Here is a 26,931-nt window from a genome sequence, read left to right on the forward strand (position 1 = left end):
GGCTCGCAGGCCAGCCTTCGATCCACTAAGCCACACCAGCTAGGGCTCCCCTAACATATTTGTAAATTCTAGCAAGAAGAATCAAACTTCAAAATTCTTATTATTCTTGCTACCACAGTAATACAGCCTCCACCTGTTACCGATCACTCCAACACCAGTCATGTGTTTGCATCATAACATTACCCATTACGATGAAGTGCGATGGCAGCATGAAGGCCTACTACGTAAGATGAATTTTCAGGATGTTAATTGCTGCCACATTCTGGAATCCCAGAGGCAATTTAACATCAAAGTTGACAATTACATCATTGCAGAGTCCTTGGAACAATGTAACAAAAAAGTGCTTACGAGAGTGATTTGAGGGATCCAACTTAATTCATGATTTTCTAGGGTTTGGATTACCTGACAAACTCACACAAATTGACATTACCATACAGTTTATAGGAAGAAATGCAGAATAAAGATGTCAAAAGCTGCTTTAATCTCACACTGAGGAGCTACTTGTTAGTGATGGTTAACTTTTCATGCCTGTCAGCTGGGCTAAGGGAATCCCAGGTAGCTGGTAAAATATCACCTCTGGGATTGTCTGTGGTGTTTCCAGAAGAGCATTTGAATCGGTAGGCTAAGGAAAGACAAGCGCCCTCACCGGTATGGCTGGGCATCGTGAGAGCTGGAAGAGAACAAAAAGGATGAAGGACAAATTCTCTCTTCTTGAGCTGGGACATCCATCTTCTGTTGCCCTTGGACGTCTGAGCTCCTGGTTCTCAGACCTTCACTCTGGAATTTACACCAGTGGCTCCAATTCTCAAGCTTTCACTCGGACTGCATTGCACCCTGGCTTCCCTGGTTCTTCAGCTTGCAGACAGGGTATCATGGGACTTTTCAGCCTCTATAATCACATAAGCCAATTCCCATAGTAAATCTCAAATACCTACATATCATGTTGGTTCTGTTTCTCTGAACTCAAATTCATACTGTCCAATACTTGAAACAACAGGCAGCCTTGGGACACAGAAGTAGAGCCACGAGTGATGACAGTGGGACTGATGGGCAGGAGAGTAAGAAAGGACAAAGTGACATGTGGCCAACTGTCATGTGCCAGTTCCTCCTGCATAAGACGTGAGAACTGGCAGCTGACCTCCAGCACAATGGCCCCACTGCTAAGTGATCTTTCATGTGAAGCCAAGTTAGCCCGAGGGTCTGCCACCTTGAGTTTTTCCTATCTGCAGACTTTTTTTGGTGTTTTTTTTGTAACAGAGGAAGTGGCCCTGATGGGAAAAGGCTTTCGCTTTACATCAGTTATATTGAGAAAGGAGGTGGGTCAGCAGGAGCGTAAACAGAGCTCAGCTGTCAAAGAATATCTATCACCTCTGCCAAGGTGGGGTGAGAAGCGGGCATTCACTTCTGTAATTAATAAAAATAAACTCACTTCACCAATAGAAAGTTGCACCTGTATGGTCACTTTCAAGAATCACGACATTCACTGAGACTACGGGGGTAGTTTGCCTTATCTGAGCAAAAAAATATGAATCCTGGTTTTGTCTTATGGAAGAAGGTCTGTGACCAAGCCAGAGTGCAGCTCAGAAGTGGGTGACCCAGGAGAGAATGGGCTAAACGCAGCCCGGCTGGCAGGGCCGAGAGCAGCAGGTTCCCCATCTGGATTTTGTACCCTGGTCCAGGGGATATGTCCTGAAAGCTCATCGATTCCCATCAATCTGCCCATCGCTCTTTAAAACTTTTCTGCTTCACTAGCCAGAAATATTATTTAATAACTTGAATACAAGATAAAAGAGCTGTTTGTTCAGAAATCCTTTTTTCCTACCTTATAAAAGGAAAGAATTACCTGGGCCTCTGGCCAGGTGATGGCAGTCACCCTTGATCCAGGGATTCACCACAAACAGATGTAATCTCAGTTTGGTTTTTGAAACCATCCAGTGAACAGAAGTATACAATTCCTCCAAAGTCACAGAGGTGAGGAGTGGAAGATGGAGAAGAGGTTTGACTACAGAGGCCAAGTTACCCTTGTGACTCTGATTGTGCCCCACACCCCAGTCTCTTCTCGAGGAACCATCCTCCATTCTGGACCTGCTCACCACTTACAGTCAGGCCTCAATCAAGGCACATCACTCCACCTACTAACTCCTACACAAAGCACCATCTCAGGAAGCAAGAGGCTGAGCTTACAACCTCCTTTGTGGCATCTTTATTTTTCTACCTGGCACATGAACAATCTGAACAGGGGTCAGAAAAATCAGCTGCACTGAAACACTCCAGCTAATGTAAGACAGAGGGGCGAGGACACGGAGGGTGGGGCGGCAATTGCAGACCAGCTTCCTCCAAGGGCTTGTGGTCTCAGCCTGTGACCAGAGGGTGCTCTGGGCAGGACCATGCAGTGCAGACTCTGGTGAGGAGGGACAAGAAGGACAGTCACAATGGGGACTGCAGCCCAGCATGGGTTTATTGGCTTATGGCGTCACGCTCTTGCTTGATGAAGCTGATCAGCCCATTGGTGGAAGAATCATGAGAGGTCACTGGGCTGTTGCCATCAAGCTCAGGCTCAATTTTCTTAGCCAGCTGCTTTCCCAGCTCCACTCTGTCAGGAAGAGGAGAAAGAATGGTGTGAGGAAGGTTCCAGTATTGGTAGTAAAATCCACAAGCACTCCCCACCCTCTCCTTGAGTCAACAACTCACCCCCATTGGTCAAAGCTGTTGATGTCCCAGATGATGCCCTGAACGAAGATCTTGTGCTCATACATGGCTGCAGAGGTGGCAGACAGTGCACATTAGGGCTCTGCCAGCCCAGCACAACTTACCCCAAGCCGGCGGGACCTTCCCCACTCACTCACCAATCAAGGCTCCAAGAATGAATGGTGTGAGCTTGGTGAACACAATAGAGTTGGTTGGACGATTTCCTTGAAAGACCTTCAGAAAACACCCAGAGACGTCCCCCAGTTAGTCGTGATCCCTAAATCCTCAGAAGGGAAGCCCATCCTGCCCCATAAGCTAGGATAGATAGGTCTTTGAGGACAGCCCCTCCTTCTGTGTGAGACAATCCAGGCAAGCCATGAGCCCCTGCCTCGGCCCCAACTCCAGTAGGCCACCCGACACCCACTTCAAAAGTGCTGACCTTGTGCGGCAACAGCTTCTCCAAGTCCTCCGGACTATTTCCTGCAGCCTGGAGCTCCTTCCGAGCCTCCTCTGTGGACTTCCCCTTCATCAGAGCCTCAGTCTGGGCCAAGAAGTTGGCCAGGAGGATCTGACGAGAGAGACATCCAGTTATGTTTGGAAGCGCTGCCTGAGCTTTAGGCAGAGGGACGGACTGCCAGCCCCCACTCTGGAGCTCACTGTATCAAGGAGGGGCAGCAAGGCACATCTGATGACACTGGAAAGTAGCTAACTACCCCTTAAGGAATGTGTACTACTTGCCAAGGGCCCTGCTAAGAGCTCCACTGATAGGTTCACACCTTGAGGAAGAAAGGCACCATCTCACATAGTTCAGCCTCAGTTTCCTCAAGTGAACAGCACTGTCTTTGCAGAGTATAGAGGGGAAGAATCTGACTTCAAACCCAGGTCCCTGAGTCCCAAGTTGGTGCCCACAGTAACTCGTGCTACTCCACACACCCACGGCAAGTTGTGATCAGTCCTCCCCAAGACTTTATTAGGTGAAGAGCTGGATGATTTTCCCATTTGCTGCTGTGGTAGGCAAGGCCTTGGCTCCATGATTTGCTCCCCTTGCTATTATACCTGGGTGTGTTACATTACACGGCAAAGGGATTTTACACATGGAATTAAGGCTACAGACCTCAAGATCTAGAGATTATGCAGGTGGGACCAAGGTAATTACAGAGGCGGCAGGATCGACACTTGAGTGGGAATCAACCCACCACTGCTGATTCTGACATGGAAGGGACCACAATCCAAGGTGGCTTCAAGAAGCTGACAGTGACCCCCAGCCACCAGCCGGCAAGGAAACTGGCCCTTGGTTCCAACCTGAGCAGAGACTCAGAAGAGCCTGGTGGACTTCAGACCCACAGAAACCAGATAACAAATGGGTATGGTTTGAAAACTAGTCTCATTGCCCCCCAGTGCATCAGATCTTAAGAGCTCTGGGTGTAACGTGAGCCCAGGAAAGTGTAAGAAGGGCTGGATGGGAGCACGAGGGGTCTTACCTTGTGATGCAGACCCTTCCTTATTGGGTGCTGAGTCTGGACGGGGATGAGAAAGTCACAGGGTATCATCTTGGTGCCTGTGAAGGGCACTGTGGTCACCCAAGTGTCTACCCTAGCCCACCGGGGACAGCACTGACCTAATGGACAGTCTGTGGTGGTGGACCCTCTCCCTCCCAGCAGTACCCGTGCCCAGGCCAGGCGGGCCCTACCTTGGTGGATGAGCTGGTAGAAGGCATGCTGGCCATTGGTCCCTGGCTCCCCCCACACAATGGGGCCTGTCTGATGGTCCACACGGGTGCCGGACTTGGTGATGTACTTCCCATTGGACTCCATGTCACCCTGGAATGTGGACAGAAACCCAGCCCTCTATCTGCAAGTGTTGCTCCTTTGCGCACTGTGCCCAACTCCTGCCTGGGATATACCAGGCATACCTGCCCTGCCCTGGCCCTGTGAGATTATCTTTTTATCTTCCCTCAGCATGAACACACAAGCTCACAAGCTTTCTAGCTTAAGAATACTCTGCAGGGAGGAACCATGACCAGGAGAAGGTGCGTGTGAAGGTTCTAGAAGACCTCCCTAAGAGCAGAAATTGTTCACAAAATCTTCAACCGGTTCCTTAAGGGAGAAGCAGGCCAGCATTCAGAGTGGGAAGCCTTTGAGGGCTGTCACCTCAACTAGGTCTGGGCCTCAGGGTGTCTTTGCCCCGCTCTCAAGCATAGGACTCTCCTCCAGGTGTTGGGGAAAGTCTGCGGTGCCTGCCCAAAGGCTGCAGGGCAGGGGCCAAGATTGTGCTACGTGAAAGCAGGGGCAGATGTGGAAGGGCTGCTGCCCAGAGCAGAGGCTGGACTAGGAGAGGGGCTCTGGAGGCTCTGGAGGCTCCAGGGGGGCAAGAGGCACCACAAACTGGGGGTGAACTTGCTTTTCTGGAGGGACAAAGGCAGTACAAGCCATTGGCGTCCTGACATGTGGCCCCACCCTAATGCAGGCACACAAAAAGAGTGATGTCTGAGGAAGAAATGACCCAGCTGAGAAACATGCCCGGAGCCACACCAGAGCCTGACCAGCCAGAGCACCATGATAACCAGTCATGCCCCTTCCATGAAAGTCAAACTCTCAGATCAAACAGATCCTTGATGCAAATATTCACCATGAGACGAGGAGCAGAGGCAGGACTTGGTCATGTGCAAGGGTAATGGGGAAAAGGTCCCTGGAGGTGCAGGAAGCTGGGTGACTGGGCTCATGGGCCTCTCAGGGCCCCTACAGGCTGCGCTGACCCCAAGGCCTGCCTGGCGGCTGGTACCTGCTGGAAGTAGGCAGCAAAGCGGTGCATGTACTGGTCATAGGGCAGCATGGCATGTGTCTCACAGCCAAAGAAGTTGATGTACCAGATACCCAGCAAAGCCAGCAGGACGGGGGCATTCTTCTCCAGAGGTGTCGTGCGGAAGTGCTGGTCCTGAAAAGAGAGCAGGCGGGTGGGCACTGAGCAGCTGCCAGGGAGGGAGGGGGGAGGGAGAGGGGAGGGAGCTGGACTAGCGATACGTCTCTGGCCAGCCTTGGCAGAGAACACGAGCCTCTGCACTTACCATCCAGTGAGCCCCCGAGAGCAGCTGCTCAAAGTTGTCAAATCCTGTGACACAAAAGCAGCATCAACAGAAATGGCCATGCCCTAAGTCCATCTGGCAGTGGGCACAGCTCCTTCAGGAACCGGGGAAAGGTTGGATGTGGAGCCAGAAGAAAGAGGACCTGGAAGGAACTGGGCCTGCAGAAAGCCTCTCTAACCAGAGCCGGCTCTGGGAGCAAAGATGGATCTAACTCTGCCTCACGTGGGAAACGAGGCCTTCCAAACCCTCCTCTGGGAAACAAACAGGACTACAGTTATGAGGGGTACAAAGAATGGCCAACCTGCAAACCCCAAAGAAAACTCAGTCTATCCCTCATGACCTGAAAGAAATGTACCAGCCAAGGGAGGCAAGGTCAGCAGCCTGTGGGGACAGGAAGATGCTCAGTGATGAGACCACCCAACCTGAGATTTTCAACATCATCTCCCAAGCTGTAAACACACACTTACCCACGTGCAGAGCAATAGAGAGTCCAATGGCTGACCACAGCGAGTAGCGTCCTCCTACCCACTAAGAGAGATAGGAAAAGGTGCTGAGAAAGGGTTGGCACACCCGCCCCCCTCCCTCCTGCCACAACACATGCCCCCTTAGATGCCTCCTCAGGTGCAGCTCAGAGGGCCTGGGCCCAACCTACCTCTAGCCAGGTGCTGGGACTAATCACAAGACCTTACCATGGCTGGCCCTGTCTTCTCAGACACCAAAAGACCCAGCCTGTGCCTTTCACCTGTGCCAGGTCCAGCCTCTTCAAACACCGACAGACCCAGCACCTCATACCTGTGCCTTGGACACTGACAGATCAGAATCTCATCCCTGTGCCTGGTCGTGCCTCCAAGGACACCAACAGACCCAATGCTGCATACCTCCACAAGGCATCTTCGAATACTGACAGGCTGTGTCTCATACCTGTGCCAGGCCCCACGTCCTCGGACACCAAGAGGCCCAGGGCCTCTCACCTGTGTCTAGCCTCTTTGAGCACTGACAGACCCGGCACCTCATCCCTGTACTTAGCTCACCTGCTTGGACACTGACAGATCACAACCTCATACCGGTGCCATGCTCTGCATCCTCAGACTAACAGGTTCAGCTCCTCATACCTGGGCCCAAGCATGCTCCCTTGAACAATGACAGACCCACACCACCTACCTGGCCTTGGCCCCTTCTCTCAGTCACTGAGAGACTCGATGCCTCAGACCTGAGCCCAGCCTTGCCCCTTCTGACAGGTGACAGATCCAGCACTTCATACCTGTGCCTCACCTGCCTCTTGACAGGCCCCATGGCTCATACCTGGACTTCACTGATCGCCTGAACCTCAGCCCCAGGACGCACAGAGTGCCTTTTCATGTCCCACTGCAGACTCCACTTTGTATCACCAGAATCCTCAGAACTCCATTCCCATCTTCCTAACAACTATTTACGGAGCCCCCAGCACATTCCTAACACAGGAAATGGAGACAGTTCACAGGAGAGAAAGAGGTAAATGAAACAATCATGCCAATAAATGTTATAAAGAGATTCAAGAGTGTGGGAGAAAGGAAATACAGTACAGATACCAGTTATAAAAGGAATCTGAGGAGTGCTTGAGCATAGATTTGAAGAGCAGGCATTACGCAGGGAAGCAGTTGAGGAAAAGCATTCAAGCAGCCAAAACAGCAGATGCAAAGGTCCTGTGGCAAGTACAGCCTTTTCTCAATAGTGAGAAATTTATCCCCACAGAAAATGTTTTGAGTGACTTCTCACTCTTCCAAGGTCAGTCCAAGGCTAGTACCCTTCTAGATGCAAAAGACAGATGCTAATTTGATCACAGTTGATGGATGCCCTAAGGCACGAGGCTTAATTCCCCATTGGAAGCCCACTGAGACAGGCTGGCCAAGAACCAGCACAGAGCAATCTAGAAGATGAAGGAATGGGGACTGGAGGGGAAAAGCTGAGAGGCAAGGCTGGAGAAGAAAGAAGTCAAGGTAGGGTGAGAATGGAAGCAGAAAACCAGCCAGGACCCTCAGTGGTCACCCAGAGAATGATGCTGCTCTGGGGGGTGCAGATTCAGGAGGTTCAACAAAACAGGAGGAATTGGGAGGATGCGAGAACAAGTGTAGCCAGAGGTCTCTGCCCCAGGTAATCAGGTAAATGGTAGGGCCTTCACTGGGAATGGGTCCAGATGTGGGGGAACCTTACCTCACAGACACAGTTCCGCTGGCCACACCATGCCTGACACAGGCTCTCAGATATTACCAAAGAGACTCCATTCCAGAAACTGGACTGAGCAGACAGCCAGCCCTCAGACAGACAGATTCCAGGCTGCTGACCTTGGCTGAGGCTAGGTCATCAGACCTCACTTTTTTGGAAAGCCCAGCAATGCCAGTGTCTGACTTGAGTCTCTGAAACCACAGGTCTCTAGAGGCCTCTTACACCATACCTTACAGATGTAGCTCCTCAGTCGGTTCAACATTCTGTGCCTCACCTGTGCCCCAGACCTTGCTTTACCTAACAAGGTATAATCCTGTCTTTTTCCTCATCTGGGAAGTCAGACCCTTGCCAATCAGCCTCCAACACTACAGACCGTACCTCGGACTCGTTATATATCCTCAGGCCTCTGCGACGCCCTGAGCTCTGCCCAGCGCACCTGACCAGGATGCTGACTGGGCTCAGGGCGTTGTATCTCTTACCTGATCTTAAGGGCTCTCGAGATCTTGCCAAGCAGGCCTAGGTACACATACCTAGAGTGACTGTCTTTTCCTTGATGGGAACCCCACATTACCCACCTACCTGTGCACAACCACTGAAGGTTCCACCTTTGTCTGACCGACCCTCTCAGGCCTCATCAGCCACATCAATTATGCATTCCTGGGCCAGATCCTGCCCACTCGTTTTGCCTAACAAGCCCAAGGATGCCAATTTGTACCTGATTCCAGGTGGGCTCACTGACAAAGTCAGGATTTGGCATGGGTGCAATGGCTTCCCCTGGGCGGTTAGCTCTGTGTCCTACTCGTCCTCATACTGCAGGGTTCTACACCTGTCAGAGGCAGGAGCTAGACAGCTCAGTTAATGGACCAAGTTTCATGTACTTGTTTGGGCCTGACCCTTGCATCTCAACCTATAGACCCAGGTCCACCTCCCTGAGCCCAACCGAGACTCCTCACATCTTCCGGAGAGATCCAGCTTAATCTACATGGGCTCCCAGGCCTATCTTGAGAGACCCAAGTCTGCATCCTTTACTTGACTATGATCTTCCAGACAGATTCAACACTACCAACACTAACAACCCTTGCTTAACTTGCGCACCGAGAAGTCACAGACCTCATCAGACATGTACATCTCTGCACACCTGTGCTCCACAGATCCCACCTGAACCCTACTGTGACTAACCCATGCTCCCCAAGCCCAGCCTGTAAGACCTGGGCCAACAAACCAGAGCCAGAACCATCCTCTAAGAACTTCACCTGCAGGATCCAGGTACACATACCTCTAGCTCCAAAGTTCTTGCTTGAGAGCCACATCTACCTACCTGTGTCTAACTTTGGCCCCTGGGGCTCTTATAAGCCCCACAATGCTCTGCCTGACCTAGAAGGCCACTGTACCCTGGTGCTTCAGGCCTCACCACTAAGAACCAGGGGTACCTACCTTTGTCTGAATCCAACACCTGAAAGAGCCAACTCTACCCACCCATGCTCAACCCTAACTCCTTAAACCTCTTAAGACACTACACTTCGCAGACAGGCTTTGCCTACCTACCGTTGATTCTGGTTCCTTAAACCACACTTGGTCGGCCAGCTCCACCTACCTATGGGTTGATCCTGAGGCCTCAGACTACACCTGATAGGCCAGCTCTACCTTGCTGTATATGACTCTGGCTCCCTACACTGTACCTAGTGGGCCAGTTCTACCTACCTGTGCTTGAGCTTGGCTCCTCAGATCACACCTGGTACAACGGTTCTAGCTACCTGTGCTTGACCCAGGATCCTCAGGTGGCACCTGGCATGTCAGCTGTGCCTACCTGTGCTTGACTTAGGCTCCTCCAACCACAACTGGTGGGCCAGCTCTACCTACCTGTACATGACCCTGGCTCCTTATACTGTACCTAGTGGGCCAGCTTTGCCTACCTGTGTTTGAGCTTGGCTCCTCAGACAGCACCTGTCAGACCACCTCTGCCTACCTGTGCTTGACTCCAGATCCTCAGGCAGTACCTGGCAGGCCACCTCTGCCTACCTGTGCTTGACTCAGGCTCCTCCAACCACAACTGGTGGGCCAGCTCTACCTACCTGTGTTTGCCCTTGGCTCCTCTAACCACATCTGATGGGACAGTTTTACCTACCTGTGCTGGACCATGGGTGCTCAAACCACTCCTAGCAGGCCAGCTCTGCCTACCTGTGCTTGACTCTAGGTCCTCCAACTTCACCTGGCAGGCCAGTTCTATAAACCTATTGACCTTGGCTGCTTACATTGCAGCTGGTAGGCCAGCTTCACCTACCTGTGCTTGATCCTGGGTCCTCAGACAGCACCTGTCAGGCCACTCTACCTACCTGTGTTTGATCTAGGCTTCTCCAACTGGTGGTCCAGCTCTACCTACCTATATGTGACCCTGGCTCCTTCTACTGTACCTAGTGGTCACTTCTGCCTACCTGTGCTTAACCCTGGCTGCTCAGACCTCACCTGGTGGGCCAGCTCTACCTACCTGTACTTGACCTTGGATCCTCAGACCACACCTGTGAGCCAGCTCTACCTACCTGGAAATGACCCTGGCTCCTCATACTGTACCTAGTGGGCCATCTCTGCCTACCTTTGTTTGACTTTGGCTCCTCAAATCACATTGGGTAGGACAGTTCTACCCACGCATGCTGGACCCTAGATCCTCAGACAACATGGCAGCCAGTTTTACCCACCTGTGCTTGTCCCTGCTTCCTCAACCTGAACCTGGCAGGCCAGCTCTACCTATAGATGACCGTGGCTACTTATATTGTAGTTGTGGGCCAGCTCTACCTACCTGTGCTTGACCCTGGGTCCCAGAACACACTTGGCAGGCCGGCTTTGCTTACCTGTGCTTGACCCTGTGACTTCAGGGTCAGCTCTGCCTACCTGTGCTTGACACTTGTTCCTCAGACCTCACCCAGTGGGACAGTGCTGCTTACCTGTGTTTGATACTGGCTCCTCAGAACATACCTGGTGGGCCAGTTCTATCTACTTGTGCTTGCTCCTAGCTGCAAAGACTGCACCTGGTTGGGCAAGCTTTGCATACCTGTACCTCATGTGTCTACATCTCATCAAAGGCATTCAGTTCCTACCTGAGCTTGACTGACATTTTAGATTTTACTCATCAGACCCAGTTTAACTTGCCCTGATCCTGGCTCCCTAGACCTCACCTGGCAAACCCTGGTCTACCCACTTGTGCCTGACTCACACCGACCCACCCAAGGATACAAACCTGTGCCAGATGCACACTCCACAGATCTTACCCGAGAAACTCAATTCTATGTACCTGTACCTGGCCACAACTCCTCAACCTCACAGGGTAGGCAGAGATGCAGTTCTACCTGCCAATCTCAATCTTACCGCAAAGATCCAGACCTACTCCCTTGTACCCAACCCCAGCTCCTGCGACCTCACCCGATAGACCTCGCTCTATCCACTTGTCTTCACTTTATGTTCTCAGAGGTCATCTAAGAGATTCAGTTTTTTGTAGATGAGTCTAACCCTGGCTCCCCAGGCCTTACCTACAAATCTGCTCTACCTGCCTGTGCCGGAGCTCACCTGTGAGACAGAGTTGAACGAACCTAGCCGTGGCTTTTCAGGTCACCCTACCTCCGCTCACCCTTGGTTTCATAGACATTACTTGAAAGACTCAGCTCTACCCAGCTGTGCTTATTTCCAGCTACTCAGAAGCAGAATACAAACCAGGGCCTTGACCTGGGTCTTCATCTTACCTGGTCAAGACCCAAAAATACTCATCTATGTATTTCACCTTAACTCCTCCAACCTCACCTGACAGACCCGCTCCACACACCTGAGTGAGACCCAGAATTCAAACCTTCCAGACGGACGTAGTTCTACATCCCTCTACCTGACTCCAGCTTTCAGTCTTTTCCCAAGGGACCCGGGACCACCGACCTCTCTGGTGTGCAGCACCAGCGCTGCTCAGCCCTCACCTGGGACGAAGTGCTGACTTCGTCCTCACTGTGCTCTCCACCTGTCAGACTCACCTCTGTCTCTGCCTCTCTTTGGCTCCAGTGTCCTTACCTGACTGATCCAGTTCTACCTAAATGTGCCTAATCTTTGCTTATCAGGACTCCTTAAGACACCTACGCCTTGCCTGAGTCCAGCTGCTGAGATCTCAGACAGATGTCTCTGCCAGGGGCTCTACAGACCACCCCTGGCAGACGCCACAGTCACCCCTTGTTCGCAGTTTTGCTTCCTGCAATTTCAGTTACCCACGGTCAACCATAGAGCAAAAATATTAAATGGAAAATTCCAGAAAGAAACAATTTACAAGTTTTTAACTGCATACTGTTCTGAGTAGTGTGATGAGATCTCATGTTCTGTCCTACCAAGGATGCAAAGCATCCCTTTGTCCAGCATAACCACACTGCAGACACTCCCCACCCGTTCGTCACTTACAGCCATCTAGGTTACTAGATCCACTGTCATAGTACCAGGGTTCTTATGTTCAAGTCACCCTTATTTTACTTAACAATGGCCCCCAAAACAAGCAAGTGATGCCTATAATTCAGGTACGCCAAAGAAGCCATAAAGTACTTCCTGCAAGTTAAAGGGGAAAGTTCTTCACTTAATAAGAAAAAAGTTGCACGCTGAGGTTACTAAGCTCTACAGTCAGGACAAATCCTCTATCCATGAAGTTGTGACGAAGAAAACAATTGTGAAGGGTGAGTGTAGTACAATAAGGTATTTTGAGAGAGAGATCACATTCGCATAACGTTTTTATAGTATACTGTTATAATTGTTCTATTTTATTATTGTTATTAATCTTAAATTACCGTTATTAAACTCTTACTCTCCCTAATTTATAAATTAAACTTTATCATAGGTATGTATATATAGGAGAAAACAGTAATATATAGGGTTCAGTACTATCCACAGTTTCAGGCATCCACTGGAGGTCCTGGAACGTATTCCTGTAGATAAGGGAGGGTCGCTGTACAAATCTAACCTGACCAGACAATTCCCTCAGAACTGATAGATTGCTGGCTGCTTACCTCAGCATGAGAGAAACCTGGCGAGAGCCCACTGTGCCACAGAGTGTCTGAGTGACTTGCGCCTCAGACATGTACTGCAGACAAGGGTCTCGAGACCTTTCTCTACCATGAGCCTCCCCGACCATGACGTACCGATGTAGCTCCTCAGTTGGTTCACCTGCCTGTTCTTTGAGACCTTTCTCTACCATGAGCCTCCCCGACCATGACGTACCGATGTAGCTCCTCAGTTGGTTCACCTGCCTGTTCTTTACCGGACCCAACTCCCCCGTCCTCACCTTTTACCACCAGGTGCATTCCCACCTCTCTCTCACGTGGGCTCCTCAAACCCCACCCCAGCCAGACTCTGTGCCACAGGCCATGCCTCGGCCTAGTTATGGAACCTTGAGCTCTGCCCAATACACTTGGTCAGAGAGCCAGCTGACTGACCTGGCTCGGGGTACTTACTCATGTTTGTCTTATCTGGAGTTCGAATCACTGATGCTGAGTTCTCAGAACTGATTAGAGAGACCACAATGTATGCACCTGTACCAAGCCACAGATCTAAACCTCAACTCACAGATCCAGATTTAAATACCTGTATGCAACTTGGGATGCTCAGAACTCACTTGACAGAACCAGTCCTAAATACCTGTGTCTCCTCCAGAATTCAAAGACCTGTATCTTTTACCTGTCCTGGCACCTTCTAGAACTCACCTGTACCTGTACTGGTTCCTCCTCAGACCTCACCAGGCAAAATTAGCTCTTCAATGCGTGCTGACTGGCTGAGCCCTGACACAATTTATTGTCATGCCCCTGCTCGATCCCAACACTTGAAGCTGCCCCACGACCTACCTCAATAGACGGGTCCTCACTTTACATACCTCTGCCAGACTAGACTCTTCCAACCTTACCTCAGAGCCAATGCAATATCCCTATGTCTGTCCTGACTCCTCTGCCTCACCTGAGACACTCTAACTCCAGAAACTTCACCTGTCCCTGTTCTTGGCTCCTCAGGTGACAATATACACTTTTAGTGAACCAGGCTACTGTCTGGACTGGCCCAGGAGGCCTCCACTGTGCCTGGCTACTCACTAGCCAGCCCGAGCTCCATGTTTCTATGCCCAAGTGTCATTCCTAGGCCTTACCTGAGAGACACAGTCCTCTCCCTAAGCCATACCCCAACTCATCTCTGCATGCTGAGCAGTTACAGGCACTGAAAACCCAGACTGGGACACAACGCTGCTCTGCTAGGCTCCCTGGCTAGTGGGAGCACCCACATGTCCCTGACCACCACTCGGTCAGGCTCCAGATCCCGGGAAGGAGGTGAAAGATGCCTCCCCTCCTTTGTCAGGCATGCAGCATTTGTTAGAAGCTGCAGTCTCTCTCCACCGGGCTTCCTCATCTGAGCCACTGGATGCAGAAAATGATTTGAGTGACTTCTCAATTCTTCCAAGCATGGTACGTAACTAGTTCCATTATAGAAAGAAGTTAACTCATTACACACAATAGATGCCTTAGGGCTTAATTCTCTCCCAGACTCCTCGGCTTTTAGAGCTTTCAAAGGTTACATTTGTGAATAATGCCACCGTGCCAAGAGCTTCCAGTCTAAAGGCCTGGAAACAGTCCCAGTGGGATCAAGCCCTCTTCGGTACATCTGCCGGGGTCATGCCCACTGCACTCACAGCACCATACCCTGCACTGGACCCCTGCACCCCAAACCTTCCCTGCTTCCACAGCCAGAGCCCTTCTCACACCACTGCTGCTCTCAGCCACGCTGCAAGGACAGCTCCTGCCCGCTGCTTGGCACCAGCTGTGGCTCTAGCAGAGATGAGTCCATGGGACCACCTGTCGCTTTAGTGGCCTGCAGCTCTACCACTCAGTCTAGTTAGCTCAGCAAGCTGCACGGCCAGGCTCTACCCAGGCCCGGAGCCTGGTGCCTCCCCTTTTTGCCGCCCTCCAGCTGCTCCTGCAGCATCTTTCCAGGTCCCCCTGGTCACGCCCCCTGCCTCTGCTCTGGCCCTTGGCCTTTTCGGATTGTGGCTGTAGTTCCTGAGAAAGGTCATCACTGAGAATAACTCACAACCTGAGCTTCCTGAAGTGAGTAGGGGCGGCTCCAGTTACCCCACTGTGGGTACTGCTGGCAGACACCCAGGGGACTGTCACCATGGCCTTGCAAGCTTGGCCCACCCCTGGTGGAAGTGGAGCTTTCATCCTGACTGAGCTGCTCCTGCCCCACAAGCCTCTCTGAGGGCCTCTTGGCTTTTCTCAAAGCCAAGCATGCAGCAGGTGCTCAATAAATGTTGCCCTGACCCCAAGAGCCCCTTATCTGTGCTCACCGGTCATGACTTAGCAAAGGACACAGAATTAACCCAGCAGGAAGTGCCTTTACTTACATCCCAGAACTCGAACATGTTTTGAGGATCAATTCCAAACTCCTTCACTTTGGTCTAAAAGGGACAAAGGGAGAGAGAAAGAAGGAAGAATGTATTAGCTGGGCAAGAACAGGAGCTCCAGGGTAAAAGGGGTTGTGTGGTCCAAGCCATGGGAGCACCCCCACCTTCCAAAGAACCCCAGATGGAACAGGGCTGCAACAGCCCAAGAGTCCAGGACAGGGACCAAGAGCTGCCATCCCGCGAAGCTGGACACCAGGCCAGCTCAAATCCAGCACACCAGTGGCTCAGCACCTAGGAGGCCTTGCTACTGAGGGGACAACAAACCCAGTATGAGGACCGGGTCTACACGCTGCTCTGGCCAGATTTACCTACACGCCTGTCAGGGTACCAAAGACTGACCCCCCAGGACATCTGGGAAATGGAACCTAAGACTGGAACCCAAGTCCTGACAGGAGCTACCTCCCAGGCCAGGGCCACACAGCCAGGACACCTGCCCAGCCCTTCCAAAATCTGGGTGGTGACTCTACCAAGGAAGCCTCCCGGGGACGATCAATCCTATATTCCTCAGGTGCCGCAGTCTCCCAGGAAGAGATGGCCTGCTGAGCAGTCTGAGCTCTGCCTGCAGGAGCCAGACAGTCGTACTGTGGTTAGCCAGCCTAAAGATGGCTTCCTTTCTCCCCTGATGGCCAGGTCAGCAAAGGAGGCAGGAAGGGGTGGAAGAAGTGGGAGGGAGCAGTCAGGAAGACCTGGGTGCGGTTCTAGCTCTGACACAGCCCAGCACCAAGCCCACCACACAGCCAGTGCTTATAACATTTACCATAGTTGTTACTCCTGGAGCCCCCACGCCCCACTGCTGGCCCACCCTACCTTGCGTAACCTTTGGCCAGCCAGACTGTGAGACCTGGTGGGCAGGTGACCCGCATTCTAATACCGGAAACCACTGGGCAAAAAGTCACATTCCTTCACTGGGGCCATCATCCTTATGTAAGAAATGAGATGCCACCCCCATCCCTGGCAGGCATTCCCATTTAGGGAGAGGCTGGTGGCAGGGCAGCAGAGGCCCGGGGAGGTCAGGTGTCTGGAGGGTTAGGCCTGGGGGATGGATGGGGTAGACATAATCTTACTGGCTGCAAAACCCTCATTGGAGCTGCAGAGACTTGATGGGAGAATGTAAAAAAGACAAGGACAGCCTGTAGCTCACGTCCCTCATAGGCAACTAACCCTCATATCCCATCCGCCAAGATCCCCGAACCTGTAAGCCACATCTTGGCACACGTATTCTGAAAGGCCATGCCCTTGCCCAGGCTGGGTCCTTCCTGGGAGGCAGTCTAGGGGCCCACATGGGTACTTACCGTGTTGGTAGACAGGGCAACAAAGTGCTTCGCAACAGCAGAAGGCTACAAGAGACAGAGCCAAGTTACACTGAACCCATCCCAGGGGCTCTCCCAAGGGACAGAATACTCCCATCTCCAGAAAAAACAAGTTTCTTGTTTCTGAGGCTATTGGAGGAGCCACACCTCAAGGTCAAGAGGACAGAGGGGCTGGAAGCCAGCTGGCCCATCTTACCTTACTAACATACAAGGGCCAGGAATGGCCCTCCCCATAAAGTGGGTGTGGCCAAGGATAGAGAGGATCCCATAGGACCCAAGGGGCCTAAAGGAAGGGCCCCCAGCCAATTAGGTTCTGCCCAGTCTGGTGTGTCTACGGCTGGCAAAGCCAAATATCTTAACCAGAAGTCAGGCACCAGAGAGGCTGCCTCCTGTTATACAAAGGGGGCCATAGAAATAGGCTCAGCCACTTAGGTAGACGGGCAATCCCCACCACCCATCCTTCCTGGCCTACACGCTGCCCACCGCCCACCCACCACTCACATCCTTGGCCGACTGGAGAAGCCAATCCTTTGCCGTCTCTGCGTTTGTGATTGTCTCCTGGGTGGTAAAAGTCTGCAGCCAGAGAGTACAATAGTTGGTCCCAAGGTCAGGGCCCGTGCAGCCTTGAACCAGGGCTTAGCAGCCGAGGCTATGTGGGTGCCCAGTTGTCACAAGGAGCAGTGCATGACACCACATAACCTCCACCCACATGTCTCCAAAGCCATGATGACTGGCTGTGTCGGGCTAAAAGGGGCCTGGAAGTAGCAGCATCACCCTGTGATTCCAGGACTTCACAACCAGAGGGAGGGCAACCCTAGCAAGAGCCACAACCTACCCTCCTTCCCCCGATCCCTGCCACAGCTCAAACGCCGGAGCATCTTCCAGGAGAAGGGCTGCAGGCATGCCTGGACCTCCCTTCAGCCCAGGCTAGGCTGTATCTCAAAACCCAGATAGAATTCTTAATATGTTGTGTGCATTAATGACACTTAATGGTATAAATGACAACAAAATGCTTACATTAACTGAGCACGACTCTGGGATCAGAAAGGAGCAGACACTGGGGACAGATCTCTAAGGATGAGAACAGTCCCAGGCTGAGCACAGATCCCACAAAGCAAGTAAGTGTGGCCTAAAGACCAAGATTCAAAGTGATCAGTCCAGGCTTTCATCAGGTAAACAGTACTTGCTCCTGGTTAAGGAACGGTCTGAGGGCAGCTGTGCCAACCCGATTCACAAAGCAGAGGTCACTCAGAAGTCGTGGGGAGGGTCCCATGCCCTGCCCCCACTCCAATACACCCACAGGAGAGCCAGGCTGGGTTTGAGGCCCGTACCTTGGAAGCGATGATGAACAGGGAGGACCCAGGGTTCAGGGTGGCCAGGGTTTTGGCAATGTGGGTCCCATCAATGTTGGAGACAAACCAAACCCGGGGGCCTCCTGAAGAGTACGGCTTAAGGGCTTCAGTCACCATGAGGGGTCCCTGTGGGGAGATGCAGCATCAGAATATAGGATTCCATGGCCAAGAGGTAAGGACAGCCAGGTACCATCATTGGAAAAACCAAGGCTCTAGATGGGACCCCTCACCCCATCCTAAGACCATCCTCTCCTTACCAGGTCAGAGCCACCGATGCCAATGTTGATAACGTCTGTGATGGGCTTGCCTGAGTAACCCTTCCAGTCACCGCTGCGGACGCGCTGGTACAGAACAAGAGATGTAATCAGCCCACACCCCTGAGGATAAGCTGCTGCTCAGAAACATTATTACTTCTGCATCCTTACACCTCAGTCCTAACTTCCAGGACCTCACAGGGGCCCATTGAGTGGCAGATCTCTGCCACACTCAACCCCAGCTATTTCATCATTAGCAAAGTGGGATGACATCCCCACCTCACAGAAACATTATTGGGATTTATAAAACAAGGATGAACTCTCAGCAGAACCCAATACATCAGAGACCAAGAGATGTGAAATGCCAACTACTGTGACTGGTCTGTACTGGAAAATGGAATATCAGACCGGCAGCCAACCTCCACATGGACCTGCATGATTCTTGCCTCCTGGTATTCACACCCCAGCAGGGACCCAATGCTGAACAGGGCTGACCTGTGCACCCCTTAGGATGCCGCGGTCATGACGGAGCATGACTTCAGAAGCTGGGGCATAAGAGGCCCTGCAGGTTCAGCCTTTCTCTCTTATATCACTCACTTTTGGTTAAGCCATCTACTCTGGTGTAAGGATACACAGCAAGTCACATGAAGAAGCCCATGTGGCAAGGAACTGAGGTGTTCTTCCAACAGCCAGGGACTATTCACCAACCACGAATGGGAGCCACCTTGGAAGAAGATCCTCCAGCACCCGCCAAGCATTCAGATAATTGCAGCCTTGGCAAACATCCTGACCTCACCCTCAAGAAAGACCCCCAAACCAAGACCAACCAGTTAAGCCACTTTATAATTTCTGACCGATGTGAGATAATTTCTGAAACTATGTGAGATAAACGTCTACTGCTGTTTTAAGCCAAGTCTGGGTGTAATTTGTTATATAACAATAAATAACTAATGCAGACTTTGATACCAGAAATCTCTACCAAAGTAGAATATTGCCATAACAAAAACCAAAAATTTGTGGGCAAAAGCTAAAAGAACCTTGAGAATAGAGTTGGCGAAAGCCTAAAAAAAAACACTGGGAGAGACTGTTAGCAGAAGTTTGATAGTCCTCAAAGAGGCTGCTTATGTGGATTTCAAGAAAAAGGAGGAAAGCATTATTGGAAATTGGAGGAAAAAGAACCTTGTTACGCAGCGGCAGAGCTGCCTGCACTGGCAGGGACAGTGAGACACACCTATGTACGATCGGGAGGGCCCAGCTAGAGATTTTCACTGTTAAAGGACCTGCCTGGATTTTTGGTGCTTAGAGTAAAAACACAAGAGGAGAGAAATAAGGTAAAGGAAAAACTTTTAAACAAAAAGGAGCCAGGGACTGTTGGATGGAAAATTCCCAGCCTCTCCAGCAAGCAAGTGATGTTGAAGTTAAGAGATAGCTTCTTGCAAAGACCAAATACGGGGCACTGTCACGAAAGCACATTGTAAGACAAAGCTGAGAGTGGAGCTGTAAAACCCTCTGTTAAGACCTCAGAAAAAGCTAAGGCTATGATATGGAGAACCTTTTGGTCAGAGATAAGGCTTCTAAGAAGCTCAAGAATACTGTCACTGTGGTCTCCAGAGAAGAACTTATCTTGAAGAAATTTGTGGGTATTGCTTTTGTCTAATGGAGTGAATTCCCCCTGTAAATTTCACAGGAGTTGTCATAGGAGACCCACAGAGTTTTTAAGATAACTGAATTGTCAGAAACACCGCCAACTTGGACTAAAAGGGACAGAGATGGTACAAAGGGAAAAGAAGCCTTTGGATACCCACATTTCTACAGGCAATAAGCAGGCTAAGAGAACTGTGTGGCTGCAAACCAAGTACCTTTCATGTAAAAGGGATAAATGAAGGCAAAGCCAAAATCCCTAAGGAATGATTCCCAAGCCTTGAGTGCTAACTTAGCAAAATTGCTTTGGACCAATGGCTCCTGTATGCCTCCCACTTCTGCCCCTCTTTTTGAAAAGGAATTATCCTAACAGTTATCATACGCTTATCTTATCATTGTATTTTGGGTATGTGACGGGGTAAATAACATGTCTCTTTAATTCACTTGTCTTCAAATCAAAAGGAACTGTATTTATGCTGTATTGAAAGAAATCCAGGTATTGTTATACCTGTACCTAATTTAGATGATGAGGTCCTTGACTTCTAGCCGACACGGTAATGGGATATCACCTCAGAAGGTGAGAGGGCATATTCTGCACGGGGGAAGAACATGATGAATTGCTGGGAGTCAGAGGGCAGAGGATGGTAGCCAACTTCCAACGTGGTTCCCAATGCTCCTCACCTCCTGGCATTGTATTCATGTCCTGCGTGTTCCCCTCCCACTCTGATCAGAGCTGACCGGTAAATCCAATAGGGCATTACAGAAATCAAAGAGTATAATGCCAGCTCATAAAAGACCTTGAGGCACTCCGGATCATTCACTCTGGGGAAAACCGGCTGCCTCGTCATGAGAACCCTCAAACAGTCTGTGGAGAGGTCTACCTGCTGAGGAACCGAAGGCTCCCAAAAGCCAGCACTAACTGTTGGTGAGCCACTTGGAAGCAGATCCTGCAGGCCCAGGCTTTAAATGAGTGTGTCCTTGCCCTGGCCAGATAGCTCAGTTGGCTGGAGCATTGTCCTGATGTGCCCAGTTATGGGTTTGATCCCTGGTCAGGGCACATACGAGAATGCAACCAATGAATACATAAATAAGTGGAACAAAAAATCGATGTCTCTCTCTCTCTCTCTCTCTCAAATCAATACAATCAATGAACCTCGGGCCAACATCTTGACTACAACCTTATGAGGCCTGAGGCAGAACTAGCCAGCAGAGACCCTGCAAATTCCTGATTCACAGAGATGTCGATTGGTGTTTTTAGCTGCTAAATTCTGGAGTAATTTGAAGACCCAGAAACTTTTATTTTTGCTTTAAATAATAAAGTAATCAACCTATGAAAAAATTTCCATCGATACAGAAAGGAAACAAGTTGCACATTTTCTCAACCTTCAATCTCACCATTAGTTTTGTTATAATAAAGCATCTCAGAGGGGGAAATGTGTGTATCTTCAATAAAACCACATGTACTCTTTGTTTGACCAGATATTTTACAACACGTGCCAATTCTGTAGCTTCCTTTTTAAACTGCAGGGTATACCCTGAGCAGCACAGCAGGTCAGTGCAACTGTAGCTCCCTGATTCCTCATGGTGCTTTCTAATTCCTATAGTATATGTCAATCAGCTTAACAATAACCCACAACCTTCGGACCAACTAATTCCTGTAATATATGAATGTACACTATTTTACTGATCAGTCCCCTGACAAACGAGGTTGTTTCCAGTTTTTGCCATCACAATCAAGGTCATGGCAAACATCCTCACCCAATCTCAGCAAGCCTTAAGAGCACAGCCACGGGGAGTGCTGCGAACCATGGAATTGCTGCCATTCAGCAGCTTTTTTATACTATAAATACCCCATCAGTCTGAGTCAGGTACGCCAGCAGCCAGCTGTAAGGAAGGGCTTTCCTGGAAACAGCTCCCCAGACAGCCAGTGGCACACTCTCCGCAGGACATTCCTGAGCTTTATTTCTTTATTTTTAGAGAGAGGGGAAGGGAGGGAGAAACGAAGAGGGAAAGAAACATTGATCGGTTGCCTCTTGCGTGCCCCTAACCTGGGACTGGGCCCGCAACCCAGGCATGTGCCCTGACCGGGAATTGAACCAGAGACCTTTCACTCTTCAGGCCACATGCCCAACCAGTTGAGCCACAACAGCCGGGCCTGAGCACACAACGACTGATCAAACTTCTAGAGTAGCAGGCTTCCCAGGCATATCAGCTCTGCCACTCAAGCAGATAGCTAGAAATGTCCTTCCTCACACCCAGGGGCCATCACACATACCAACCACTGTTAAGGAACATTCTGGAAACCAGATTCCCATCAGGATCCCAGGCCTTCCTCACCCTGGGAAGCACTACTCATTAGGCTGCCAGGCCTCTAGGATTGATGCCCAGATGACCTCCTGCCATTTCAGGCCTGAAAATGACTCTTAGCCAAAGCAACCAGACTTTGACCAGCACATGGGGGCCGCTGCTTTCAGGTGCAAGCAGACCAGGGCCCGGATCACCACTCCCAGAGCACACATTACGAAGGCACACACACCCACGCAGACCAACAAGCCCCAGACGTCGTACTCCGGGTTCGAGGACATCTGCCGCCCACTGCAGAATCACTCCTGGGAAAGGCACTGAGGCAAGTGTTGATGTGGCGAAACCTCTCGCTGGTCTGCGGCTACACCTCTACACCCCTGCTCAGGGAACATTATGCACATCAGCACCGACACGGGGACATCCGTTACATACTTAGAAGTACAAGCAAGCTGCAGGACAGTAGGTGAAAATGAACCTGTATGTGTGTGTACGTGTGGGTATGCGCGTATTTCAAACAGGAGACGACAGATGTACACGTACATGTGTAGGAAGCCTTTGGAGAGTTGTCTAGGGGTGTGGGCAAAGAAATCTTAAAACATTCATTTTACCTAGTTCTAGAGCAGGCAATAAAAGCACACGACTAAAGAGACTGCAAACAGCAACACTGTTCCCCACTCTCCCATCCATCAGGAGCCTCACTTTTCTCTTCAGGTCTCAGCCACTGGCCAGTTTGACCACGCACTCTGGTCCCTGGTCAGGGCACCCACAGGTGTCTCTAGCTCAGGAAGGAAGCTGCTCTACTGCTGCCAGGAGTGGGTTTCCCCAGAACAGGGTCAGGGAAATTCGTGCTCTAGCAGAGCCCCCAGGGGCCAGCGATCACACAGCCTGCTCCCACCTCAGGCTGCAATGAGGGCTTGAGTCCTCTCTAAGAAGAGTGGAGGGGTGGCCCACCAGGGCCCCCAAATCCCCAAATATACGGACACATCCAGCTAAAGGCAAGTCCAGCCTAAAGCTACTTACCTGACAGAAAGACTTCATCTTCTCCAGGACCCTGTTGACCTCTGGCATCACGTCCTTGCCATCCACCAGAGTGGGTGTGTTTGACCGGTTCCGCAATGCCACGTGCAGCACTGCCCGATTCTGGGGACAAGAGTCAGAGTGAGAAGATCCCCACCCCAGGGCAGCCACACTCCCAGCTGGGCATGGCGCAGTGTGGCCCCAAGAGTCGGCTCAACCCCCTGAGGTCTCTGTCAGTACCATGGTCTCATACCAAGAACCCACTATGTGCTTCTGGAAGTAGAGGCTACCCTAGGCCCCAGGGAAGGTAAGGCGTGTGCCACTCCCGTATGCGCTGCAGATGGTCACAAGGGCACGGAGACTGGAACCAGCCTTGAATAGGCCCCAGGGCCCATTATTATTCAGTGCATGAAAAGCCAAGGAAAGAGGAAAACAGAGAGCAGAGGTGGACAGTGGTGACAACACAGGGCAGAGATAAGCAATGGCTTCAGAGAACATGGGCTCGTGAAGCCTAATGCTGGCTCATCTTCCTAACGAGAGTACATGGCATTTGTGGCATTTTTTGAAAAGTGGCCCCAGCCCCTTGAATGTAAGGCAAAGCAGGCAACTCAAGCTTCCCTTACCAAGCAGCCCCATAGCCCCAAATGCCAGAAACAAACTGGACCCTAGTCTGTGATAGGTGCCAGGCAGCTGGCCTTCTCATGTGAGAGCAACAGTCTCATCAAGATGAAGCCAGCAGAGGAGTCCCTGAGGGAAACATATCTAAAAACACCAGGTAGGCAGGAAAGAGATGATATAGGGACTCCAACCCAGGGAGAGGCTTGCTACCCTGCCCAGGCCCACTCCTGTCTCCCATTCAAAAGGCAAATGCACCCCTCCAGGAAGCCCTCCTTGATTTCAGCCTCTCTTAGCCTAGCCCAGTAGTGCAAGACAGGTTGTGTTTGAATCCTGGCTCTGCCTCTTAAAAATATGACATCTTGGATAAGCAACTTGACCTCTGAGCCTCAGGTTCCTCCTGTGTAAAAGGAGGATAATATTCTGAGGTCTAGCCTCTGAGTGCTCAGTGATTATCAGGCCTCCAGGCTTCCACAGCCATTCAGGCACAGGGCCCCCAAAGCCTGGCCTCACCACTGCTTCTTACTGACTCCTACCACTGAGGAGGTTGATCTTTTGCCATAAGATTCTTCTTTTTACTAATAAAACTTGCAGCAAAGCTGCATCAAAGTTAAGTTCTCCAAGTATGCCTTGAGAAGCCCTCTCCCTGCAGGCTTAAATGTGCTCTCCCTAAGCAGACACTGGGACCCATTCTACGCTCACCAGATCCAGACCATCAGTCTTGGGGAAGACACACCCCAAGGCTGGGTAACTTGCTGGAGAAAACAGGCCTTCAGGCCCCTCATTAAGCAAAAGTGTTGCCTAAGAGGAGGGGTGAAGACACAGTGAGGCTAACGGTCAGTGAGGCTAACGGTCGCGTGAACTCTAAAGGGAAGGAAGAGGCCCTGGAGGACCTGAGAAGTCTGCTCACCTCAGTGAAGTTGATCTTCTCACCCGAGAACATGTGCTCCCTGGCAGCCTCCACACCCCTGGACTTGGCCTGCAAAAAGAAGACACTAAGGCCTAGTCCCACCCGTGTTCGCCAACAAGAGTCCAAGCTCCCAAGCTTAAGGCCTGGTGCAGCCCCAGGTGGGGCCGGCAGATGGCCAAAGCCTGGTGCACCCCCCACCCCCAATGCCTAGAAAGGGTCTGTTCAGAACCTGAGCTCAGGCCAGGAGCTTGGAGCCCTGCACTGACACACAGGCGGTCTCTGAGGTCCACTGAGAAAGAAGTAAAGATGCTCAAGGACGTGGGGCTCGGTGGAACCCAGCTTGCCCACCACTCCATGGGACACAGGCCAAGCCTCCCACAGCAGAACATTACCAGGTCCACCAGCATCTGCATCACACCTTCCGTCACAAGGTTCTTGGAGTAATCCACCAGAATACGCCCGTGGTTGGTATTGAGCGTCAAGCTGCAGAAAGATGGCATAAGCCGTTCATCACCACCAAAGGTTCCCCCCAACCCAGCCTGCTCCCAGACCTGAACTGCTTCCAAGAAAAAAAAAATCCTTCTTGTGCCACACCCCAAACAGGCCTCAGCTGCCCAGCACAGAGGTGGTGTGTGTCACCGGCCTGCCCACCAGATTGAACGGCAGCAACGGCAGACTGAAAAGGGCCACCCCTTGAATGAAGATGCCGTCTCCGGGTGAGGAGCCATTCCTCCCCTGAAACTGAGCTGGGGGATGGGAAGATGAGAGCTAGGTGCACTACCCTCCCCAGTGTGGCTTCCACTCTGCGGCTCAGCTTACTCATGGAAGGGCCCTGATGACAGGGCTGGCCATCAGGGACTTCCAGCCTGGAGCCCCAGACCACCTCTGCCCAACACACCTGCACAAGAGCACGCTCGGCCCCCCCCCCCCCCCCGCAAGATGTCCTCTAACAGGCTCGTTTCCATTTCCTGGTCCTTCACAAGTCTCTGGACCTAGCCTCTTCTGCAAGAATCACGTCCTCACACCTCCACCATTCCACGGGGCTCCCTGCAATCCCCCGGGCCTGCCCCACCCTGACCGCACCCCGCAGACGGTCCCAAGCTCTCAGCCAGGAGCGAGGGTAAGGGACAGCCCTTCCCGGCCTGCCGCGTCAGCGAGCGCCCCCTCCGCACACCAGCCAAAGGAGTCCCTTCTCGCGGAGGCTGCAGGGTGGCGACAGTAGGAGCGTGAGGGGATTTGCCGTGGAGGGGGAGGCGCTAACGGGCCCACTTCCCAGGACCAAACAGACCCGGGACCACCGGGAGTCCCTGAAACCTGCTTCAAGGAGGCGTCAAGGACGAAGTGTGGCCTGAGTGCTGATCCGTGGCCTGGGGCCCCCATGGACCGCCGGCCCTGCCCCCGCCCCGGGGCCCTCGCCCAGCACTCGTTGAGCCGCTGTGCTACGGCCCGGCGAGCCTGGATCCCGGCCTGCACGCCCCGCCGGCCTCTGGCCCGCGCGCACCTGAAGTGATTGAAGCGTTCTTTGTCCCCTTCGAAAAGGCGGCGCAAGTTGAGGTCAGAGCCGTGCTCACGGTGCCATTCCTGCAGCTTCTGGAACTGCGGATTCTTCGTGAGCGCAGCCATGGCGAGAGGAGCGGGGAGCACGAGCTGGGACGTGGGCGGAGGCAAAAGAAGGGCGGGCGACGCACAGCTAGCAGGGGTCTGGGAGCAGCGGTCTTTATGGCGCAGGCGCTCAGGCCCGCCCCGCCCACCAGGCCACGCCCTTAGCGCCCTCCGGATGACCTTGGCAGCAGCTGGCTCTAGGGCCTGGGGCTGGTCTCTGCCTGCAACAGGGTGGCCACTTGTGCTGCACTCCAGTGATCCCTGCCTGGATGGGACTGAGGGATAGAAGCCGAGCTCTCAGTGCCCAGGCTGCTTCATTCGTTCATTCATTTAACACAACTCCAAACACTTTCCATGTTACAGGTGGTGTTCCAGGTGTTGTGGATACATAAATGACACTTAAATAAGTAAAATATATGGTACGTCAGATGCTGGTAAGTGTTATGGAGAAAAGGAAAGCTTGAAAGGGTGCTGGGAATGGGAGTTGAAATTTTTAATAGAAAG

General features: G+C 51.7%; 1 protein-coding gene across 1 annotated transcript; it reads right to left on the minus strand.

The window, feature by feature from the left end:
* Positions 1-2,175: 2,175 nt before the first annotated feature.
* On the minus strand, positions 2,176-26,528 carry GPI (glucose-6-phosphate isomerase). Its single transcript, XM_024577447.4, has 18 exons — positions 26,327-26,528; positions 25,218-25,308; positions 24,826-24,894; positions 23,304-23,423; positions 18,342-18,425; positions 18,064-18,210; positions 17,234-17,305; positions 16,715-16,759; positions 15,363-15,416; positions 6,238-6,298; positions 5,753-5,796; positions 5,470-5,622; positions 4,379-4,508; positions 4,170-4,246; positions 3,128-3,256; positions 2,847-2,922; positions 2,692-2,758; positions 2,176-2,593 (listed from the first exon to the last, which is right to left on the minus strand). The coding sequence occupies exons 1-18, from the start codon at positions 26,446-26,448 to the stop codon at positions 2,458-2,460; spliced, it is 1,677 nt and encodes a 558-aa protein (XP_024433215.1). The 5' UTR covers positions 26,449-26,528; the 3' UTR covers positions 2,176-2,457.
* Between the last annotated feature and the right edge of the window lie 403 nt (positions 26,529-26,931).

The sequence above is a fragment of the Desmodus rotundus genome, chromosome 12 (assembly GCF_022682495.2).
Source record: "Desmodus rotundus isolate HL8 chromosome 12, HLdesRot8A.1, whole genome shotgun sequence".
NCBI classification, from domain to species: domain Eukaryota; kingdom Metazoa; phylum Chordata; class Mammalia; order Chiroptera; family Phyllostomidae; genus Desmodus; species Desmodus rotundus.